General features: G+C 28.1%; 1 protein-coding gene across 7 annotated transcripts in view; it reads left to right on the top strand.

The window, feature by feature from the left end:
* LOC113549886 (insulin-like growth factor 2 mRNA-binding protein 2) overlaps positions 1-18,777 on the top strand; it is a 49,320-nt gene extending 30,543 nt beyond the window's left edge. For 6 of the 7 annotated variants that reach the window (XM_026951389.1, XM_026951387.1, XM_026951391.1 and 3 more), the window contains 9 exons: positions 12,689-12,856; positions 13,182-13,427; positions 13,538-13,675; positions 13,778-13,894; positions 13,968-14,103; positions 14,189-14,365; positions 14,453-14,677; positions 15,084-15,332; positions 15,411-18,777. In XM_026951389.1, coding sequence (XP_026807190.1) covers positions 12,689-12,856; positions 13,182-13,427; positions 13,538-13,675; positions 13,778-13,894; positions 13,968-14,103; positions 14,189-14,365; positions 14,453-14,677; positions 15,084-15,332; positions 15,411-15,512 — 1,558 coding nt within the window. In that variant the 3' untranslated portion in view covers positions 15,513-18,777. The remainder of the gene's footprint in view (positions 1-12,688; positions 12,857-13,181; positions 13,428-13,537; positions 13,676-13,777; positions 13,895-13,967; positions 14,104-14,188; positions 14,366-14,452; positions 14,678-15,083; positions 15,333-15,410) is intronic. The other variant, XM_026951388.1, reaches the window with a different exon arrangement.
* The last annotated feature ends 890 nt before the right edge of the window (positions 18,778-19,667 follow it).

The following is a 19,667-nucleotide window of genomic DNA, read 5'->3' as shown; positions in this document are numbered from 1 at the left end:
AACGAAAAAAAAATGAGTGGGTGAGGAGAGATGTGACAACTAAAAAAAAATAGAAATAAAAATCTCTGACTGCAGCAGCAAGTCAATAGGAGGTCGGATTCGCATATTATATTTCATTATTGTATCTACATATATATGTCATATATTTATAATATATATATATAGTGCGGGTGGCCCCCGCGTATTTTGCGTTTTTTTTACTATCCCGTCTATAATTTCAACTGGCGTGTGCGTACGAGCCGCGTACAATGGGGCACGCGTTCTATCCACAATAACCCGTACAGCGCGGGGGTGTGGATCCTGCTTACGGGATGGACCGGCGGCTGGACAATCACGTGCCCGCACCGCCTACTATATATGCGAACATATAGCTCGTGTGTCTCAACAGCGCGTGTGCGTTATTGTGGGGGCGTACGGTGAAAGGGGTAAGCGAATTATATGACGCGGGGGAGGAGGTAATTTTTTGCGCGTGGGACGATGCCGCCGCCGTGGCCCGGTGTTTTTGATATGATGGTGGTCGCCGCCGCAAGGGGTAATAGATCTTATTATATTAATTTCCTATGTACTATGTTATACACGCACGCGATAACTACAAAACAGTCGTCGAGCGCCCGTTTATCGTATTTATGATTTATCATTAAAATATTATACTAACTGCCACCTCCACACCAAGTTATAGTGTAATAATATGTTTATTGAGACTTAATATTTCTTTTAGTTCATATAGATGCGTATATACACCTAGACTCGTTATAACTTGTAATACGTCAAATATATATAGATAATATAGTATTCGTCACTTATTTAGCTACCACAGTTCAATCAGATTTGTTTTTTTTTATATTTATATAATTTTATACTCGTTGTCGTATGTCATATATTATTTATTTAATATTGTGTTATACTTGTTTCTCAGTCCTGATATCCTGAATTAAAAACAAAACTACTGCGATTAATAGTAGTTATAATATAATGTATTTAAATATTTAGTATACGTATAAAGTTATTTATTTTTTAACATCTTTGAGATGGGGTCCATAAACATACAATAGAGTTTAACACGTTTTCAAATATTTGACAGCCCAATTAATGTCAAACTCGTAATGAGGGCCAGTAAATATATTAAATTTATGTGTAACCCGCCAAAGAATTATAATCAGTTTATCGGATTTTCAAGATTAAACCATGTGTTAAGACACTACGTTGCTATGTCTAGGTTTGTTTTGAAATTTCCATTAAACTTTTTCTTAAATTTGTTTTTAATTTATGTTATTTTTTTATTTTTTCGATTTAATGTACAATTAGTCGAATAAAATAAATTAAAACTTGTTTATTATTATAGTTTTAAAATACTTATCAGTGAAGGTTAAATGCTTTTAAATCGTGATTATTCAATTATTGATTTGTTTTATTTTTTTAATTATAATTTTTATTAAAAAACGGTTATACTACAGAATGATTTTTATTTAATCAATACAAACAATCATTATTTACAAAAATTATATTAACGTTTTTGAAAATATTTTTTTATGCGATTTACATTTAAAAAAGGAAATTTTTAGAATATGAAATGAAAAATAGAAAAATGTATGTTGTCATTCGAGTAAGTTAAAAAACATTAAAAATGTTGTTTTATTCGACTATAAATTATCTAAAACAAATATTTAAAAAAAATTTCAAATGTTAATAGTTTTTGAATTAATGAATAGTTTGTTATTAAAGAATCGCTTGGTATTAAATTAAAACTGCATTTCTTGCTTAAAAACAAAAATGTAAACATTTGAACATTTGAACATAAGAAAATATTTGATAATTAAAAAACAGTTTTACTAGTTATACTGTTTAGTTATTATAGCCATTTTATTGTAAATGTACTGTGTAGCTATATATACTTAGTGTGTTTTTAATTTATGATAACCAAATATTATGGTTTGTATATTTTGTTTTTATGCTGAAATTAAGTTATTTAGTTATATACGTATGATTTGCGAACAACGATTACTTTATATATTTTTTTTTGTAAATTTTTCAATTATAAAGCGTTTCGTTATTTTTAAATTATATTATATAATTATTGTTTGTTTTGCGTACAGCAATAAAATATATTAAATATAGCGTATAAGTGAGGTACTCAGGTATATACTACGTTATAATTATGAACTGTCATTGGTCAATAAACAATAAATAGTATTATTAAAATTTATACTCTGTTGACAATATTAATTGTGGCGGTCTGGAGTCCAGAAGACATTTTGTAATTCACCGCGTTTCGCAAATATTATCAACCTCGTCTGGGTCTTGTCAAATTTATTGCTGGTTTTAAAAACAGTCCTTATTTTATCAACAGTTTGAGTCTGGTTACGGTGTTAATTGCAGAAACTATCCGCCTTGCATCATAACAATGAATTTTCGAATTTTTTTGTTTACTATAAAGTTGAAATCCGCTATAATAGAATATAGGTATGCCAGTATGGTTCATTATTTCCTCGATTATGACGTACTACTATTTGAAATTTTAATTATGTTTTGGAGAAAACCAAGGTAAGTTTTCTTCGAGACATAATTAACCTAACCTAACCTTTCATGTCATAATCTGTAGTCTGTACACAAACTATATTATAGTTACTTACATCACTAACTTTTGGCTCGCCCGATAGAATTCCTGAGTTGACAAATACAATTATGATAACTAAAAAAGCCTGGGATTTATTATATTATAATATTATTTAACGATATTGTTTGTTTTCTAGCATTGTTATTTCAATATACGAGTACTATAATACTATATTTTTTCAATAAAATACCTAGTCAATTTCTTTATATTTAAATTATATTATTTACAGTGTTTTATTTTTTTCATGTTGCCTACGGAAAAATAATATCTAATTTAAAATTTAACTACGCATATAACCAAGTACTGATTTTATAGTATATTATATTTAATAATTTATTAAATTCTATAAATATTTAATTAATTAAAGTAATGTGATTAATAATGTACAAATAGTTTAATAAGTGAAGTTCAGATGTAAATTGCATTTTCATATGACCAAAATGATATCAAGTTCATAATGTTTATTACATTAATTCGCATGTTTTCATTAATAAAAACATAATATTTATTGTACAAGTGTGTTAATCGTTAGTTTTAATACATTTATTGAAAATTAAATAATAAAAAAATAGTGTTGTGATCCGAAGCTTAATAAATAATTAAGCAGGTAGATTCAATGTTCAATACTGATGATTAAATATTTATTCTTGTAAACATTTAATCGAATCCATTCGAATGTTATTTTAGATTTATATTAAAAATTGTCAATTAAAATAGAATGTTTTCAAATATTTGTTCATTTCAACTAATTGTATTAATATTCTTGTTTAACATTAATTTTATTAACCCTTATTGCGAATAAACTATTTTTGAATTAATGCATCAGTTGTTACATAATTATGTATTATTTGCTATTGAAAATTATATTTATTCCTAATTGATAAATATAATACGTAGTTATACATATACTTTTTTTTGTTGAGTAGCTTGGAATTGAAATAAGGGCAGACCTAAATTATTTTTAGGATTTTTGAATCAACTATTTTCAAAACATTATAAAATGTTGTGTATAGACTTATAAAATCTAAATGACTATGTCTGTTTTAAGTTCGTCTAATAGTCAGAATAAGATTCAAAAATTTTTTGACTCTTCTTTCCACCTAGTTATTTTATTATCTCTAGCTGTAATCTATTTAGTCTTTAATCTTTACACTAAACTTAATCATGTATATAATATTATAATGTACCTATATTATAAATAACATAAAATATTAAAATAATAACATAAATGACTTTGACCTTAGAGTGTTATAAAACTATACTAATATAAGCGTGCTGTGGCTTTTTCAAACATGGCATGACTATTATAACGTATTAAAAATAGCACACAGGCAGATAAAATATTGTAAATTATTCAAAAGAAAAATAAATTCTATTTTTAAATACTCTAAAACTATTTTGAAGTAATTTATTTATTTATTTAATATTAAATGACATTGCCATATTAGTACTTAAAAGTCTAGACTTGTAACTCATATATTTCTTATTGTTTTACAATCATTTTAAGTATACCATTACATATTATGTAGATTATACTTTTAAACTTGTCAATACTGAACGAATCAATTGAGTAAATTGTGCGGCGTATTTTATTAATTGAAAATTTCGATTTTTAGTATTGATTGCTAATTTTATGGATCTTATTGTATGGTATTATGGATTATTAAGTTTGAACGAGCAAAAAACAAAAACAAAAAATCGTTGCGTAACTTTCATTAGGATCTTCATTAAAATATTAAATATTTGATTTCAAGAAAAAAACCGTGTCTTTGGATGCCTAATGTGTGTTTTAAAAATGTTTTTGATTCATTATTTCTGAAGATGCAGTTGAATTTTTTTATGCAATTAAGTATGAACTAGAATTGTTTTCCTTTTTATATAGGTATATTATAGGTGTATATAAATTAAAATTACTACAGTTCGTAATATTATGTAGCCTGCATACGAATTGAGTCCATATACAACCTTTTAGGATGAATTGAGTTTGGAGTTTTCAAGGTATATTCTAATTTAGTCCGTGTTTTAATATACTAAGACCTGTCAAACTTTAAAAAAACATCTTCCTTTCCATTTTTACAGACTTAAAAAATGTTTTTTTTTAAATACTTTATTACATAGTAATGTATGGCTATAATATAATATAAATAATTTAAATATTAAATGAATATAGGTGATGATAAAATTACATTTTATATATATTGGTACAAACTTGTGCTATAAACATTGTATGAAATGGATATCAACGATATCACGTAGTTGTCTCCATATACTTAAATTATGGTTGTTTTTATATTTTACTCAAAATAATTATCGGACACAATTAGTATATTTATGATTTCCCAACTGCGGACTCAATTACTGATAATTGGCATATTATTTTTTCCCCGTCTATGTATTGGGACTCAATTAATATACAGCGATTTTATACTGTTTTTTAATTAATCGCTTTTAATTTATATTATATTATATATTTATATATATCCGGAGCTATATCAAGTTACTGTTTTTATGATAAATATGTACCTATAAAATACCATTTTTATATAGTTAACTTTATACAGTCGTATTTTAAAAATTATTCCCTAATTTTTAACCTATATTCTGCTAGTTTCAATTATTCATCTGGTTCAGTTAGATTTACAGTATTATAAATAAATATTTTATTATGTATATAATACGAAACATTATTTTGGATCATGTGGAATTCGAATTTTCCAACGTCATCGAAGATAGTGTATTTATTTTGTGTAGTATATCCTGTGTGTGCGTGTGTAGGCAATATTTATTTCGAATGCTAGGCAATGACCCCTGGCGGCATGTGCACAAAACAAATTCTTTCTAGTGCCTATAAGATTTCAAGGTCGACTTACAATATCCCCCTATTTTTTGATCCGCCCATTTATGTCTTTTAGCTTGCCTCATTACTCAATACAGTAGCCTATATTAATAAGGTATATGATATAATATATACATATCCTTTGGCATTTAACACAAGTGTTGAAATCGAAAGAAACCGGTCCTAAACGAAATACAATCTATTTTTTTTTAATTAACCTGGTTATATTATGTTATATTTCTAAAATATTAGGTTTTTGCTTTTTTAGATCTTCTCTATTATAATATTATTATATAATATGTATGTTAATATTCGTATCTTTCTTTCCCTGTTATATTCATTACAATGGTCTTAACCTACAAACTTTATTATGGTGCAACCTGTATAATTATTTTTCCCGAAACGCATGTATGCATAATGTTTATATTACTCCAGTCCATATCAATACCTTAAATTATTATATGGGTATACAAGGCGATATTTATATTTATTATGTTTTATTTATCCACGGATAAAATTTTTACTATAAGTTTTTGAAGTCCTTGCAATGTATATGATTAATATACAGGATATCGATATAAATAGCTGATAAATGTAAATAAATAATTAGATATATTAAATATATCTAATTAAAAATTATGACTATTTTTTTTAACGTACCTCATATACCACGACATATTGTATAATAATATTATATATTGTTGTTAATACTTATAACTTATAAGTTATAACAAAATATATAAACTTTTATCGTCGCTGCAGTCATGCAAATTTTTATTATTCTATTTTTAAATTTATATAACTTTATACTTTTTTTCGCTTTTTATACGATGACGACAATATTTGCAAAGGTGATAATTATGATTAAATAAAACCCATCTCACCGCCTAATGTATTAAGTCTATAATATGACGGTATGATACGCATGAATACATGTCTTATATTATGCATGTTGGCAATAAATTAATAAATATTGATTTTCTTTTGTAGTTTAAAAAAATGTTATTACCCTTAAATCATGATGGGCGTAACTTCTGCAGGTTTTTAATGACTCCATTTTGGTCAGAATCGCACAGATACTTGAATTATATAACAATATGCATATGGCGCGCGTTTATTATTAAATAGAGCTTTCAAGGGTTTTTATAAATAAGCTATATATTGTTAAAGAGCTATTGAAATTCGATATTATGATGGAGCTTATGAACTCACCGGCGCGTATATTTTAAGTACATTTCCTCCCGTAAATTGTATACAGACATAAAGACTATGACAAAAATTTCAAAAAATAATTCTTATTTCAAACTTTATTCGGCTTTGTGACATTATCATTTACTTGCATATTATATTATATTATATTATATTACCTATTGAAGTTTACGAAAACAGTTCATATTAAAAAAAAAATAACTATAGTAATACGTTTTAGTAAATTTTAATTAAGTAAGTAATATGTATAAACTGAACATACATTCACAAATATTTGAATGGTTTATTTATAGTAGATACCGAGAACTCACGATATTTTTATTGTACAGTAAAAATCGTCAAAATATTCATTTGGATTTTTTTCTATACTCAGTCCAGATATTTTATTTGAATCAATATTATTGTATTCCTAATACATTCGAACATAAAACATAATGTACCACAAACAGCCATACAGGTCTTTCGACGTTCAATAATATTTCATAAAAACGCGTTCGCACATTCATGGTGTAGGTTTTTGACAGTTTTCTGAAAACGGAATATGGTATGTGTGTCATTTCAAAATGGAAAAAATAATAATAATGAACCAAAGTAAATTAGTGTATTTTCCTAAGTACGTGTTAAACGCATTGCAAATGTATAAAGATAACAACTATTTAGGTGGTAGTTACCTACGCGTATTATTGTGTGCAGCATAGAATGGAATAAATGGGTTATGAATTTTTATTCAGTATTGTAAATTTAATATAAGTATAATAATACGTTCTGACACTACTTATTATATTATATCATGTATATTCTGTAGTTATACGATTATAATGACGTTATAAGGTTATATTTATATTACTGGCTGGAACATCAACAATATTTGTCGTCGTTGAAATTGAACGCCTACATACCTACAACACGATATATACTTATATTATAGATTAATATTTTTTTGTTTTATAAACGTCGCCGAGTTGTTTTATATTATTGTTAGTGCTGTGCATTTAATGCACTAAAAAACCTTAAAAATCCATTTAAAATTTCAAAAATTATTGAACAAAATGCACTTAAAATAATTTTTAATTTAATTTTTATATTGATATTAGTATATTACATGCAAAAATGTATTTTTTTAATAAAAAGTTGATTTAATTTTAATTTTAATTTTGATCTTTTAATAATGCTATTTGCCTGGAACATTTTTTAAAAATTTTAAAAGGTTTTCAAAAATGTTAATTAATGAAATTTTGTTAAAAATATCAAAAAATCCATTATAAAAGTTTCGTAAATAAATTTGTTGTTACATAATTCAAATTATACAAAGCTACGTTTCACAATCATAAAATAAAAATTCACTTTCCTACAAATTCACAGCCCTTATAATTTTTATCTAGTGCAGACGTCAAATTCACCATGATTTAATAATATATGTATTTATGTGTGTGATATTGGGGTGGGGGGGGGTAACACAAGTAAACGTATAGATTCGGCCCTACATCTTTTGAATTTTATAGTTATTGACTCGCCAATCGCAATGGTAATAATATTGTAATAACTAATAACTAATAATAAATACAATCAATGAGCGGATGACTAACAGAATGTATTGTAAACTTTTAAAGCATAGAGTGACTTAATATACCACATAAAATCAAAATTCGTTGATAATGGATAATACGAGAATTACTTATGTACACCTTCAAAATAATAAACAGTATAAATAATAAGTATTTAATTCGTCTCGAGGTGGGAGTATTCTTCAAGTCAATTTCAAATTCCTAGCAATTTAAAATTAGACTTTGTCGGTATGGCAGCGTCACCCCGTCTTACGACTACTTTTGATCTACATGTATAAGCTACTGGAGTAAACCGGTCCAATTGTCAGACGGCATAGTGACAGCGTTACCAGTTATCATCGGAAATTGGAAACAATTTCGAAATGTACAATTTGTATCAACGGTTACTGCGTGATTCATCAGAGGAGCGAGTAACATTCGTTCAAATTATACTATTGTTGTTCAAAATTTGAACGTGTGTGAAAAGCGGTGTGTGCCGATTTGAATTTTCTCAATTATATTTTTGAGTTTTAATTATGAAACCTTCCTGCAGTGAAATTAATTTACATCATAGTGACTGGCTACTGCGTACCTATAATAAGTAACTAACCATTGAATAATGGTTACCATTTAATACCATTGTATACCATTGAAAAATGGTATATAATAATTAATAACCATCCTGTACCCTGGCGATATAGCGCTACAGCAGTAATATTATATCACGTCTTATTGTCTTAGGTAATCGCTGTAATATTGTAAAATAAATAATAATATAATAATTTATTATCTTATGATAATTATATTCCTGCTAATATAGGTATTCAAATATAATGTATTTATTAATTTTTAAATCAAGATAATTGTTGTATGATACCGGTATTTTGATTTTTTATCATTTTAAAACATAAACTCGATTTAAGTGGTGGCGATAATTAGTTTGTAAGTACTAGTTGGTGATATTTTTATTTATAATACTATGAGATAATACTGAGTGTCTAGTGGAGACGTAATGTATAACATGATCATGCTCTGATATATTATTATAAGTAATGTTCGGGACCAGAACTTCTGGTGGTGATGTAGTTGTAGTCTGTTCCACAAAAAAAAATGTACTAATTATGTGTACTTTATATATATTATATTATATGTTTATTGTTTATATTAAATTGTCTCGCTAATTTTTAATTTTTGTACTGTTACTATAACGATTGATTATTAAAATAATTATTTTTTCTTCAAATTCTTTCGTCCGATGTTTTACCTGACGATAACTAATTTTATGCCACTTTAATCTCGTATTAATATATTATATAAGTTTAATTACAACAACAGTAACAATTATTTACTATGACTTAACCTACAATTATAAGTTAAAAATAATGTATGAAGAATGATGGCCGGAAATAATAATTAAAAAGTAATAACAAAAGTATAATGCGAACTTGTAATAACACACATTATGTTTTTAGTATATATATATAATATATATTAATATATGTATAATATATACACACATTATTATAATTATAACATAATATATAATAAAATACAAATATGTAGCAATGTGTATTATGTGCTTGCCATGGATATACGCCATTATTTCAAAATTATATGCAGGGGGCATATTTCAATTTTTTTTTCTTTTATTGACAGGATATATGTTACTTTGTCAAACAAAATGCTAATAATTATTGTCATTATTGGCGTTTCATTCCTTAACATCAACAAAAATTGTTTGTTAATCTTTTTCTTACGATAATACGATATCAATGTATTTTTTATCTAAAAATAAAACGTTATTGATGTATAACAGTATATTGGTGTATTATTTATGTGTTAGGATGTAAAGTTTCGGTATGAGGCTAATAATTGTTTTGATTTGATTATATATCTAATATGTAGTATATATACCTTGAGTACTATAGTAAGTTTATATAATTTGTGCATATTTTTTAATTCGTATCGAGTTAAAACTAATTACATTATTAAAAATCTATAATTGTTTTCATTAAATGGTTAGGTTTATTTATTAACTGATTTCATGTTTTTCAAATCTATCAAATAAACTACATATAATTTGGCGAATGAGTCGTGTACTCACATAAAATTGTTTCAAGAAACATAAATATGTTTCATTTCAATGTATAAGATCAACGTAGTCATCGGTCATCGTATCGAACGATTGTATTATTATTTATTTCTCGTTCATAGAATTAAACGTGTGCACGTTTCAAAAAGAATATACATAAAAATATATATATGTTTAAAAAATCCTTATGTACTTCACGACATTTATGTTGCTGACATTGTTATTTGACATTTGTTTTCTGTGGGTTTGATCGGATTTTCGATTTGATCTTGCATATATTTGCAATGTTTAAGTAACGGCAGGTTGGAATAAGCTTAAGCTCTGGTTCCATTCTAGATTGGCAGTATTGTATTTGTGTGCGCTTAGTGTACACAACACTACGCCCACACACATCTGCGTCTAATAATTTCTACTCAGGTAGTCTGATTGCGTTATAACAACATATATTATGCACTTTTTCTACACCCGGGAAGTGGTATACCGAAACATAATAAGTTAGTAATAGTCTTATTAAGGATTTTATCCTGGATAAGTCATTTTCTCGTCCTATCACTAAGGGCTCTCTTTTTCTATCTGCTGATCTGTTTCTTCAAGTATTAAAGCAGTGAACTGTCTGCGTCATCGTCAAAAGATATTTAATTAATTATTAAATAGTCGTTTAAAAATAATTTCTTTTCTTTTACGCTCCTCATGAGTGTGTGTGTGTATCCAATTATCGTGACAATTATTTTTATAAGTCGACAAGTAAAATTTTTTGGATCTTTGGGTGGTTTATTATGTTTCTCAAATAGCTAATTTGCTAAAATCGTCGAATTTCCCTTATAGTTGTATTATCATGGACGAACATGAGACTGGGACTCGTCTTTCATGTCAATCATTCTAATTTCTCATTTTTTTCCGACCGAAATTGTACAATACATCTCCCGCTCGTTACATACAAAAGTGTGTTAACTGACGGAACTACGGAAGGAAAGACAGCGGGGTCTACGTTGGGTAGGGTATTCGACATTTGATACCGCCGCCATACCGGGGCTGCCACAAACATAGCATACCAATAACATGGTAGTGTGGTACATACTACCCCTACCGTACAAACAAAATCGTGCTGTCCTAGAACTCACTAGAAGTAGCAGCAGCTGTCTACTACCATGGCCACATTATAATATTATTTCGTCCGTGGATCGATTCGGTCCGCCACTCGGAGGGGGCTATTAAATTCGTCTTTGAAAATTACTTTGCGTTTCGTTAATCTTATTAATATCCTTATTTAACTTCTACTTATTATATCATACAAATTACGATAATGCCAATAATGCCATTAACAATAATGCAAAACGGCATTATAATAAAATGTAGTATTTTGTATAATAGTATATTTACGATTGATTGATAACGGGAGTGTTCCGGAATCGGCGGTCACACTGTCGGGCAAAGCGGATCCGTGTCCGGCGCAGTAGGTTACGTGAAAATAAAAAAAAAAAATAAAAAACACCGGCAACGTGTACTTAAAACTGGCTGCAAACGCCGGGTGCCTGCGACGGCGACGACGTGGCAACACTGTCGGACCGCATTCGCGGCGCCGCCACCTACACTCCCTCCGCCCTGTAATTCGTTTTTCGTCTCTTCCGTCGACCCGTCGGGCGCCGACGTTTGCGAAATCGAAAACTCAATGACGATAACGCCAATGCTAACGGAGTAACGTACGCTTACACTAAAACACAACCGAATACATATACCACATACGCACACACTATCGTTTTACGATGTTTTTGTACACAATAAATAATAATAATAATAATAATAATAATAATATCATTATCATACATTCGTTGACGATATCTGTGTAGTACCTATGTATAAACGTATATAATACAAATAAAGCAGTTATACAACTAGTACAACTACTGTCAGTTGTAGTAATACACTATTATCTACCTGTTTATTAGTAATGAACAACGGTAATAAATAAACAAAAATAAACATAGATGCATGACAACCCAGAGTTAATGTTTATAATGTCGTACGAGTGTACGGCACGATAGTAGATAAAGAAACTTAGAAACCGTCACACTGTAGGGGCGGTGTAGGGTCGGACTGATGAATTACTGATTAGGGAGGTGTAGTACTGCGCCAAGTCTGAAGTCGTTGTGGTAGCGGCGGCGGCGGTGGAGGAGGACGTGGTTTCGCAACAATGTCGACCATTATTTTAGGTATACTCTCGATGTTCTTCACATCACCGTCGTCCGTCAACCTCCTGCACCCTCGACACGATTGCACAACAGCACAACACGTTGTGGTATACGCCACGGCGGACACACGTGGTCCCACCGCCTTCAAAATTTACTCGTGCCGGCACTCAATAATCTTCAGTCTTGTTTTCGTTCTCGTTACAGTGCCAATAAGATCGTAATCAGCAACGTGCCAAGCAGCGTTCGATTCGAACAGTTGGATCAGATACTGTTGCAGTTCGGTCAAGTCAAAGACATCGAAAAGCTCAGCCAACGCGATGGACCAACACAGGTCATACAGATCACATTCGAATCCACCGAACAAGCACACAAGTGAGCATATAAATTACAACCCATCCTTCCCACTATGTCATTATGTACTGTTCAGAGACGTTAGGACCCAGAGTAGTCTCTTTGGTGTTACATTGTGTAACTGCAAAATTGTAAACTTCTGGCCATTTAATTTGGTATTATATTTTTGATTTCATAATATCGATTCATACCTTTTTTTTATAATGATTATAACATCATGTGGAATATGATAGAATAATACAATTATTAAAATATACGTATTCTAATTTCTAACTTCAAATGTGTACCAATTGGGTGCAATGTATTTTACATTTAGGTACTAATTTAGTGTATTTTAACTTTATAGTGCATTAGCTAATTTGCCAGGTTTAGAGCTTGAGGGTTGCCAGGTTAAAGTTGAACCAGCCATGGAAAGGAGAAATCGTAGTGCGATAAGACAAAGGACCTATGGCGCCCCTGGCGCTACTCCTACTATTGGGAATAGGCAAACAGAGTTTCCTTTACGCATACTAGTGCACAGCGATATGGTTGGTGCTATTATTGGCCGTGGTGGTTCTACAATTCGACAAATAACACAACAGACAAGAGCCAGGTAAAATATATGTTGTTAAGTATTATTTTATTAATTTAATTAAGAAGGTTGATTACGTTGGTATGTTATTGTTATAAATTAGGTAATAACAATATTATTTTATGTTCTAGAGTGGATGTTCATAGAAAAGATAATGTTGGATCCTTGGAAAAAGCTATAACCATCTATGGTAATCCAGAAAATTGCACTAACGCATGTCGCAAAATTTTGGAAGTTATGCAACAAGAAGCGACTAACACTAATAAAAGGTAATTATAAATTGTGTTATGACTAATTCCTTGTATTAAATTTAAGAAATAATGGTTTACACATTTATTAATTAATATGGATTTTATAATTATATTTTTTAGTGATGTGATACTGAAAATCTTGGCTCATAATAATCTGATTGGTAGAATAATCGGAAAGGAGGGTAATACGATCAAGAGAATTATGTCTGAAACTGAAACAAAAATTACTGTATCTAGGTAAGTAAAAAGTACAAACATGTTCATGTTTGTAAAAAATTAGATAGTAATCAACAATTCAAAATAATTATAGCATAAATGACATCAACAGCTTCAACTACGAAAGGATAATTACTGTCAAAGGCTCAATAGAGAATATGTCTAAAGCAGAGGCTCAAATTAGCGCTAAGCTCAGACAAAGTTTTGAAAATGATCTACAATCTATGGCTGTAAGTATTTACTCTGCAATTATTATTTAAATAGTAAACGGTTAAATTTTCTGACCTAACATTATAATTGTGTATTTTTGCTTAGCCTCAAACTGTTATGTTCCCTGGACTTCATCCAATGGCAATGATGTCAGCAACAGGTATAACTTATCCAGGCCGCGGTGGTCCAACTAGTTATCAACAATTTGCACCAGCACCATATCCTCCCATGTATCCATCTACCATTCCACCAATTAATCCAGCTTTGGCTGCAGATGTTCAGGTATACTTACAAATTAATATACATTTTTTTTATAACACCCGAGTTATTTTTATTTAACATACCTATATAAATATTATTTAATTTTAGGAAACAGCATTTTTGTTTATACCAAACAGTGCCGTTGGTGCTATAATTGGTACTAAGGGTTCCAATATCCGTAGTATGATTAGATTTAGTGGTGCATCAGTCAAAGTTGCATCAACAGAAAATGAAAAACAAGGAGCAACGGGTAGCAGCACAGGTGACGCAAACAGCGCACAACAAGCTAGCCGAAAAGTGACAATTGTTGGTACAGCTGATTCTCAGTGGAAGGTATAATATAAAATATTTTTATCATAATAAATTACTGTTTTAAGCTTGATAGTTCAATTTTTTTTTTTTTAAGTATTTCCAATGACGCTTTCTTAACTAAAAATGTTTTTAAAAAATTTAATTAATCATTTTTATTTTCATTTTCTCGGCCTTTTATTATCACATTTTGTTATTTTAGGGGTATTAAACCAATTTCACAAGAAAGAGAGGTCACAACTTTTTTTTCTCATTTATAATTTATTGATTTATGTCAAATTTTACAGTTGCAACATTGTTGAGATATTATTTACATTTTTTTTTATAGGTTATTATTTTATGTTTTTTGGGTAATCAACTTAGTAGCTTTAGTAATTATTTGTAATATATTATATTTCAATTTAAATAATTATTTGTTGCACTTTTATAGGCTCAAGGTATGATATTTGACAAGTTGCGGGATGAAGGTTTTGTACCAAATAATGAAGAAGTTAGATTGACAGTAGAAATATTGGTGCCTAGTAGCCAAGTTGGTCGCATAATAGGCCGTGGAGGATCAAATGTTAGAGAATTGCAAAGAGTTACTGGATCTATAATTAAACTGCCAACACAAGGATCAACTGATGGCACAGAAGATACTACCACTGTACACATTATTGGTCACTTTTTGGCTACGCAAGTAAGTATCATAATTATATTTTAAATGGTTTCTTTAATAAATATTATTAATATAATATTTTTGTAATTTAATTTTTAGTCGGCTCAAAGAAGAATTCGTTCAATGGTTGCATCTGGAGCAAATCCGGTGCCACGTCCACAACAACGCAACAGCAGACCCACAGAAACACCACAACAGTGAGTCGATGACAGTTACCATTAGTTCCTGGCAAATATATCTCCTCCACCGGCGTTAAATATTTCTACATAACAAATAATGATATTCATACTATACATTATTGTTGTCGGTTTATTTGCTACAGGAATTAATGGCTGTCTTTCCTCACAACAAATTAAGAGCTACTGTTGACCTTATAGGTCAAAAGGAGGGGATGTGACTGATTGCGTGACCAAGAGTACAAACGATTGTTAGGGTATAGATAGAGACGATTTTTGCCTCTATCTACCTTTCACAATCGGCTCTTTTTATACATGATTAAAGTTAGGGATTTTTTTTTTTTAATTAAAAAGAGGGAGACAAAATTTTGAAAAAAAAATACCTTTTTTTCCTTAAATTTATTTTTGATAAATTGTTAAAAGTTATTTAATTTTTAATTTATTAATTTTTTTTTTGTTAATTTTTTTTTATATTTAAAAAGTATATATTATATATATATTTATATATTTATAAAAATTTTATAAAAAAAAAAAATAACTATGGTAGGATGTAGCTCTCCCTTCCCAGGAGGGTTACATAGAAAATGGAGATACAAAATTTCAAACTAAGTTACAACACCCCTCAAAATTAAAAACAAAATAAAACATTTTTTGCTATTTCTAAATAACATCTTCTCTCCCATAAAAATAAATTAAACGCAATCTATTATTACCTTTTTTTTTTTTTTGCTCTTTTACTAGGTTGAAACATTGACCTGGCTACAAATTTAGCGATAATCCATCCATCCCCCACTTACATAAATTAAACAATGCCACAGTAGCATTTCTAAATGGACTAGTAGGAGGTCTAGTCCATAAAATAATTGTTATACTATATTTAATTATAAATAATAATATTAAAAATATATATTGTTGACATGTAACAATTTTGTCTCCAGCATCTTGTTCTAGACTTACATACTGAATAATCAACACATACTCAATTTATTATGGGCATTATATAATTATGAAATTATAATTCAAAATAACTGTCTGTGACTTAAAACATTGTGATTCACATCAATAGAATATTTTTTTGTAATTTATACACTACACAATAGTTTATATACAGTTTTATTGTTATATTTAAATTTAATAATATATTTTTAGAACAAGAACGCTCTGACCAAGCAACCCCAAGCTTTACGAAGCGCTTAACCAAAGATTCATTATACATAGTTCGGTTACTGGGGGAAATATAAACAATTATTGACTAAAATTTATTCGGTTTTAAAAATGTCGTGAAACACTAATTATTATTATTAAAGCAACTTCATGGGCATTTAAATAAGTAATATAAAAAAAAAAATTTACAAAATAATTGAAAGTTAATCGATTATTAAACATTATTATTACTATTATAGGATAGATATCTGTAGATTCGTGGGCACATTTCCTCCCGTATCTATTTTTTTTCGTTTTAAATTTATAATAATTATACATTCATTTTGTATTTGTAATAGTAGTTAAATCCGTACAGGCGGCCGTTTATATCTTGAACCATTACCGATGTTGTCATATTATATATCAACAAATGTATATTAGTTATAGTAGAAATTAAAACGGCTGATTGATATGATAACACATTTTATATTAATTGTACAAAAATGTAAATGGGGTTTTTATTTATTACTGCTGGATATCCACCAATCCCTATTTACAATAATTATACATGTTTTACAACTTAAAGAAAAAATAAAAAAAAAAATGGACTATTCAATATTTATGTGTATTTTAGAACTATAATATAAACCATTTATTATTTAATTTTTTTTTTGGCAATTTAAAATTGTGAAAATAACGTCATATTTATTTTACATTTAACTAAAAATTGATATTACAAGATAATGAAAATAACTTTATTGTGCTTGTCTTTAGTTTTTATTCTTATTATTTATTATTATTATTATATCTTTGAGTGCTTCATTTTTATAGTTAATCTCATTTTTGGGCTTTATTTTTTCTTGGACAAAATAATCACTTTATAATTATGACATGAACGCATATACAATTTTTTTTTATTATGTCTAATATTTATTTTTAAAGCTTGTTGTAATAGTTATTTTATTAGAATTATATAAAAAAAAACTAATACAAGCTCATGATAAGAATACCTAATTTTATTTTTTAATAATTTATCCATATACTTGTGTCGATTTTAATTTAAAGAAAAATACTTTTTACACAAATATAATTATTGTTTCTCTTTAAAACAACTATGGCATATAATTTAAACTACACACGTTGACTTATGTGGAATCGGTTGTTGCATAAAGTTCTGTTTGAATAATTATCGGCTCTAACAAATTTTGAGGCGTTCAAGTCATTAGATAAAAAAAAAAAAACAAGGAAAAAAATATAATATGTTTATGTATGTATTTAGATCACCCATAAGCCGTAAATAAAATAACACAAAAATTAGCATTATAATATTAATAGAATAATTGTACGCTTTATATTTTTTTCTTAAAAAAAAATTAAATTTTTATTTCAAAACTTATCATAGAATAGTTTGGTGAAAGGGTTAGTAAAAAAAATTAAATAAACGAATAATAATAATTAAAATATAAATAATGATTTATAAACTATATTTCCATAACACCACTGGTAGGTAAGCCGACTGTAAAAAAAATTTAAATAAAAATAAGAAATATATATAATATTTAAAAAAAAAAGTAAAAATAAAGTAAGACCGAGAAAGAGCTAAGTAAAACGCAGGGAAAAAAACCACGACAGCCTCACCCGGACACAACAGGAGTATATATTATTTTGATATTTTTTATTATTGGGGGGGGGGATGTTAGGCGATAAGATATGCAGTTTTTTTTCTACAATCTGTCCATCAGCCGTTGAGTGCATTTTTTCCAATGAATCCAATGTATCGTTTGTAATAGAATTATAATATCTGTGTATGCATGCAGTCAGGACTAAGATAATTATTTACGTACGTTGCATTTTGTATGAATTATTATTATTATATATATATGTGTCGGAGATATTATTATGTATTCGGTTATCTTGTTCTTGTTTAATTTTGACGACGTTTCGCGCGCTGTTATTTGTTTTGTATACAAACGTGCATTTTATTAATATGTGTATAAGTGTCCAGTGTTTGTGAACGCTGTGTTACAGTCTCCTTTTTCTACCATGGGAAAAAAATTAAATTATTCTAGTTATAAAAAATTTTAAAAAATAAAATAATAATCGTATATATGTATGTATGTATATGTATAATATATATATTATATATATTTGTTTGTCTAATTATTGTTATTATTATACCTTTGTGTTCTTCAATCCCTAGAGTCATGCTCATCTTTGTTTCGCTCTCGTGTGTTCCTACCATTCTAATGTTTATGGTTTTTATATATAAATTCTTACTAATAATGTTATTTGTAAAGAAAATTACAGAATAATAAATAAGATTAAATCAAAAACATTCCATTATTCTATAAGATGCTAAGAAGGTAATGTTTTCCATTGCAGGTACAATATTAGTATTTTCCCAGTGTTACGTTTGTTGGAAATGCTAAAATCATTGAATAAAACTATTCATTTGTTATATTTTGATAATTTAATGATAAGTACATTTACATTTAAATACATATTTTTTAAATAAAATTAACATTGTATACTAATAAACTGTTTTTCTTTTATTAATCATTAATAACAATTTGGCTTTATCAATTGGGCTATATGCATATTATAATGAATATGTGATATTTTGTAGGCATATAGTCAAATCAAGCAGTTTACTAAGATAGTCAAAGAATATAATTTTTATGCAATTTTACTTCCACCTAGACATTTAACTATAACATTTTTTTATTAATTATTTATTACTATTTTATGTTTAAAAAATTTTTAGTTTTGTTTCCTTCATTACTATTGTTTTCAAACTTAAACTATACATAAATATAGGTGATAAACTAATGACTAATTAGGTGTGATGGAATAAGTATAATAAATGAACAAAAAGATTATATTATAACTAAAATATTTTGTTTACTTTTAGTTTTTACTTGTCCTTGCATGTTATTATTTTGTGGCATTTTCTGCTGCAATATTTAAAAAAAGACCAACCGGTTTACCTATAGTAATTACTTTTATTTATTTATATATTTAAATAATATTTAGTTTT

Source organism: Rhopalosiphum maidis, chromosome 1, assembly GCF_003676215.2.
Source record: "Rhopalosiphum maidis isolate BTI-1 chromosome 1, ASM367621v3, whole genome shotgun sequence".
NCBI classification, from domain to species: Eukaryota; Metazoa; Arthropoda; class Insecta; order Hemiptera; family Aphididae; genus Rhopalosiphum; species Rhopalosiphum maidis.
Note: the sequence above shows the minus strand (reverse complement) of the source record. Positions and strands in the feature narration are given on the sequence as shown.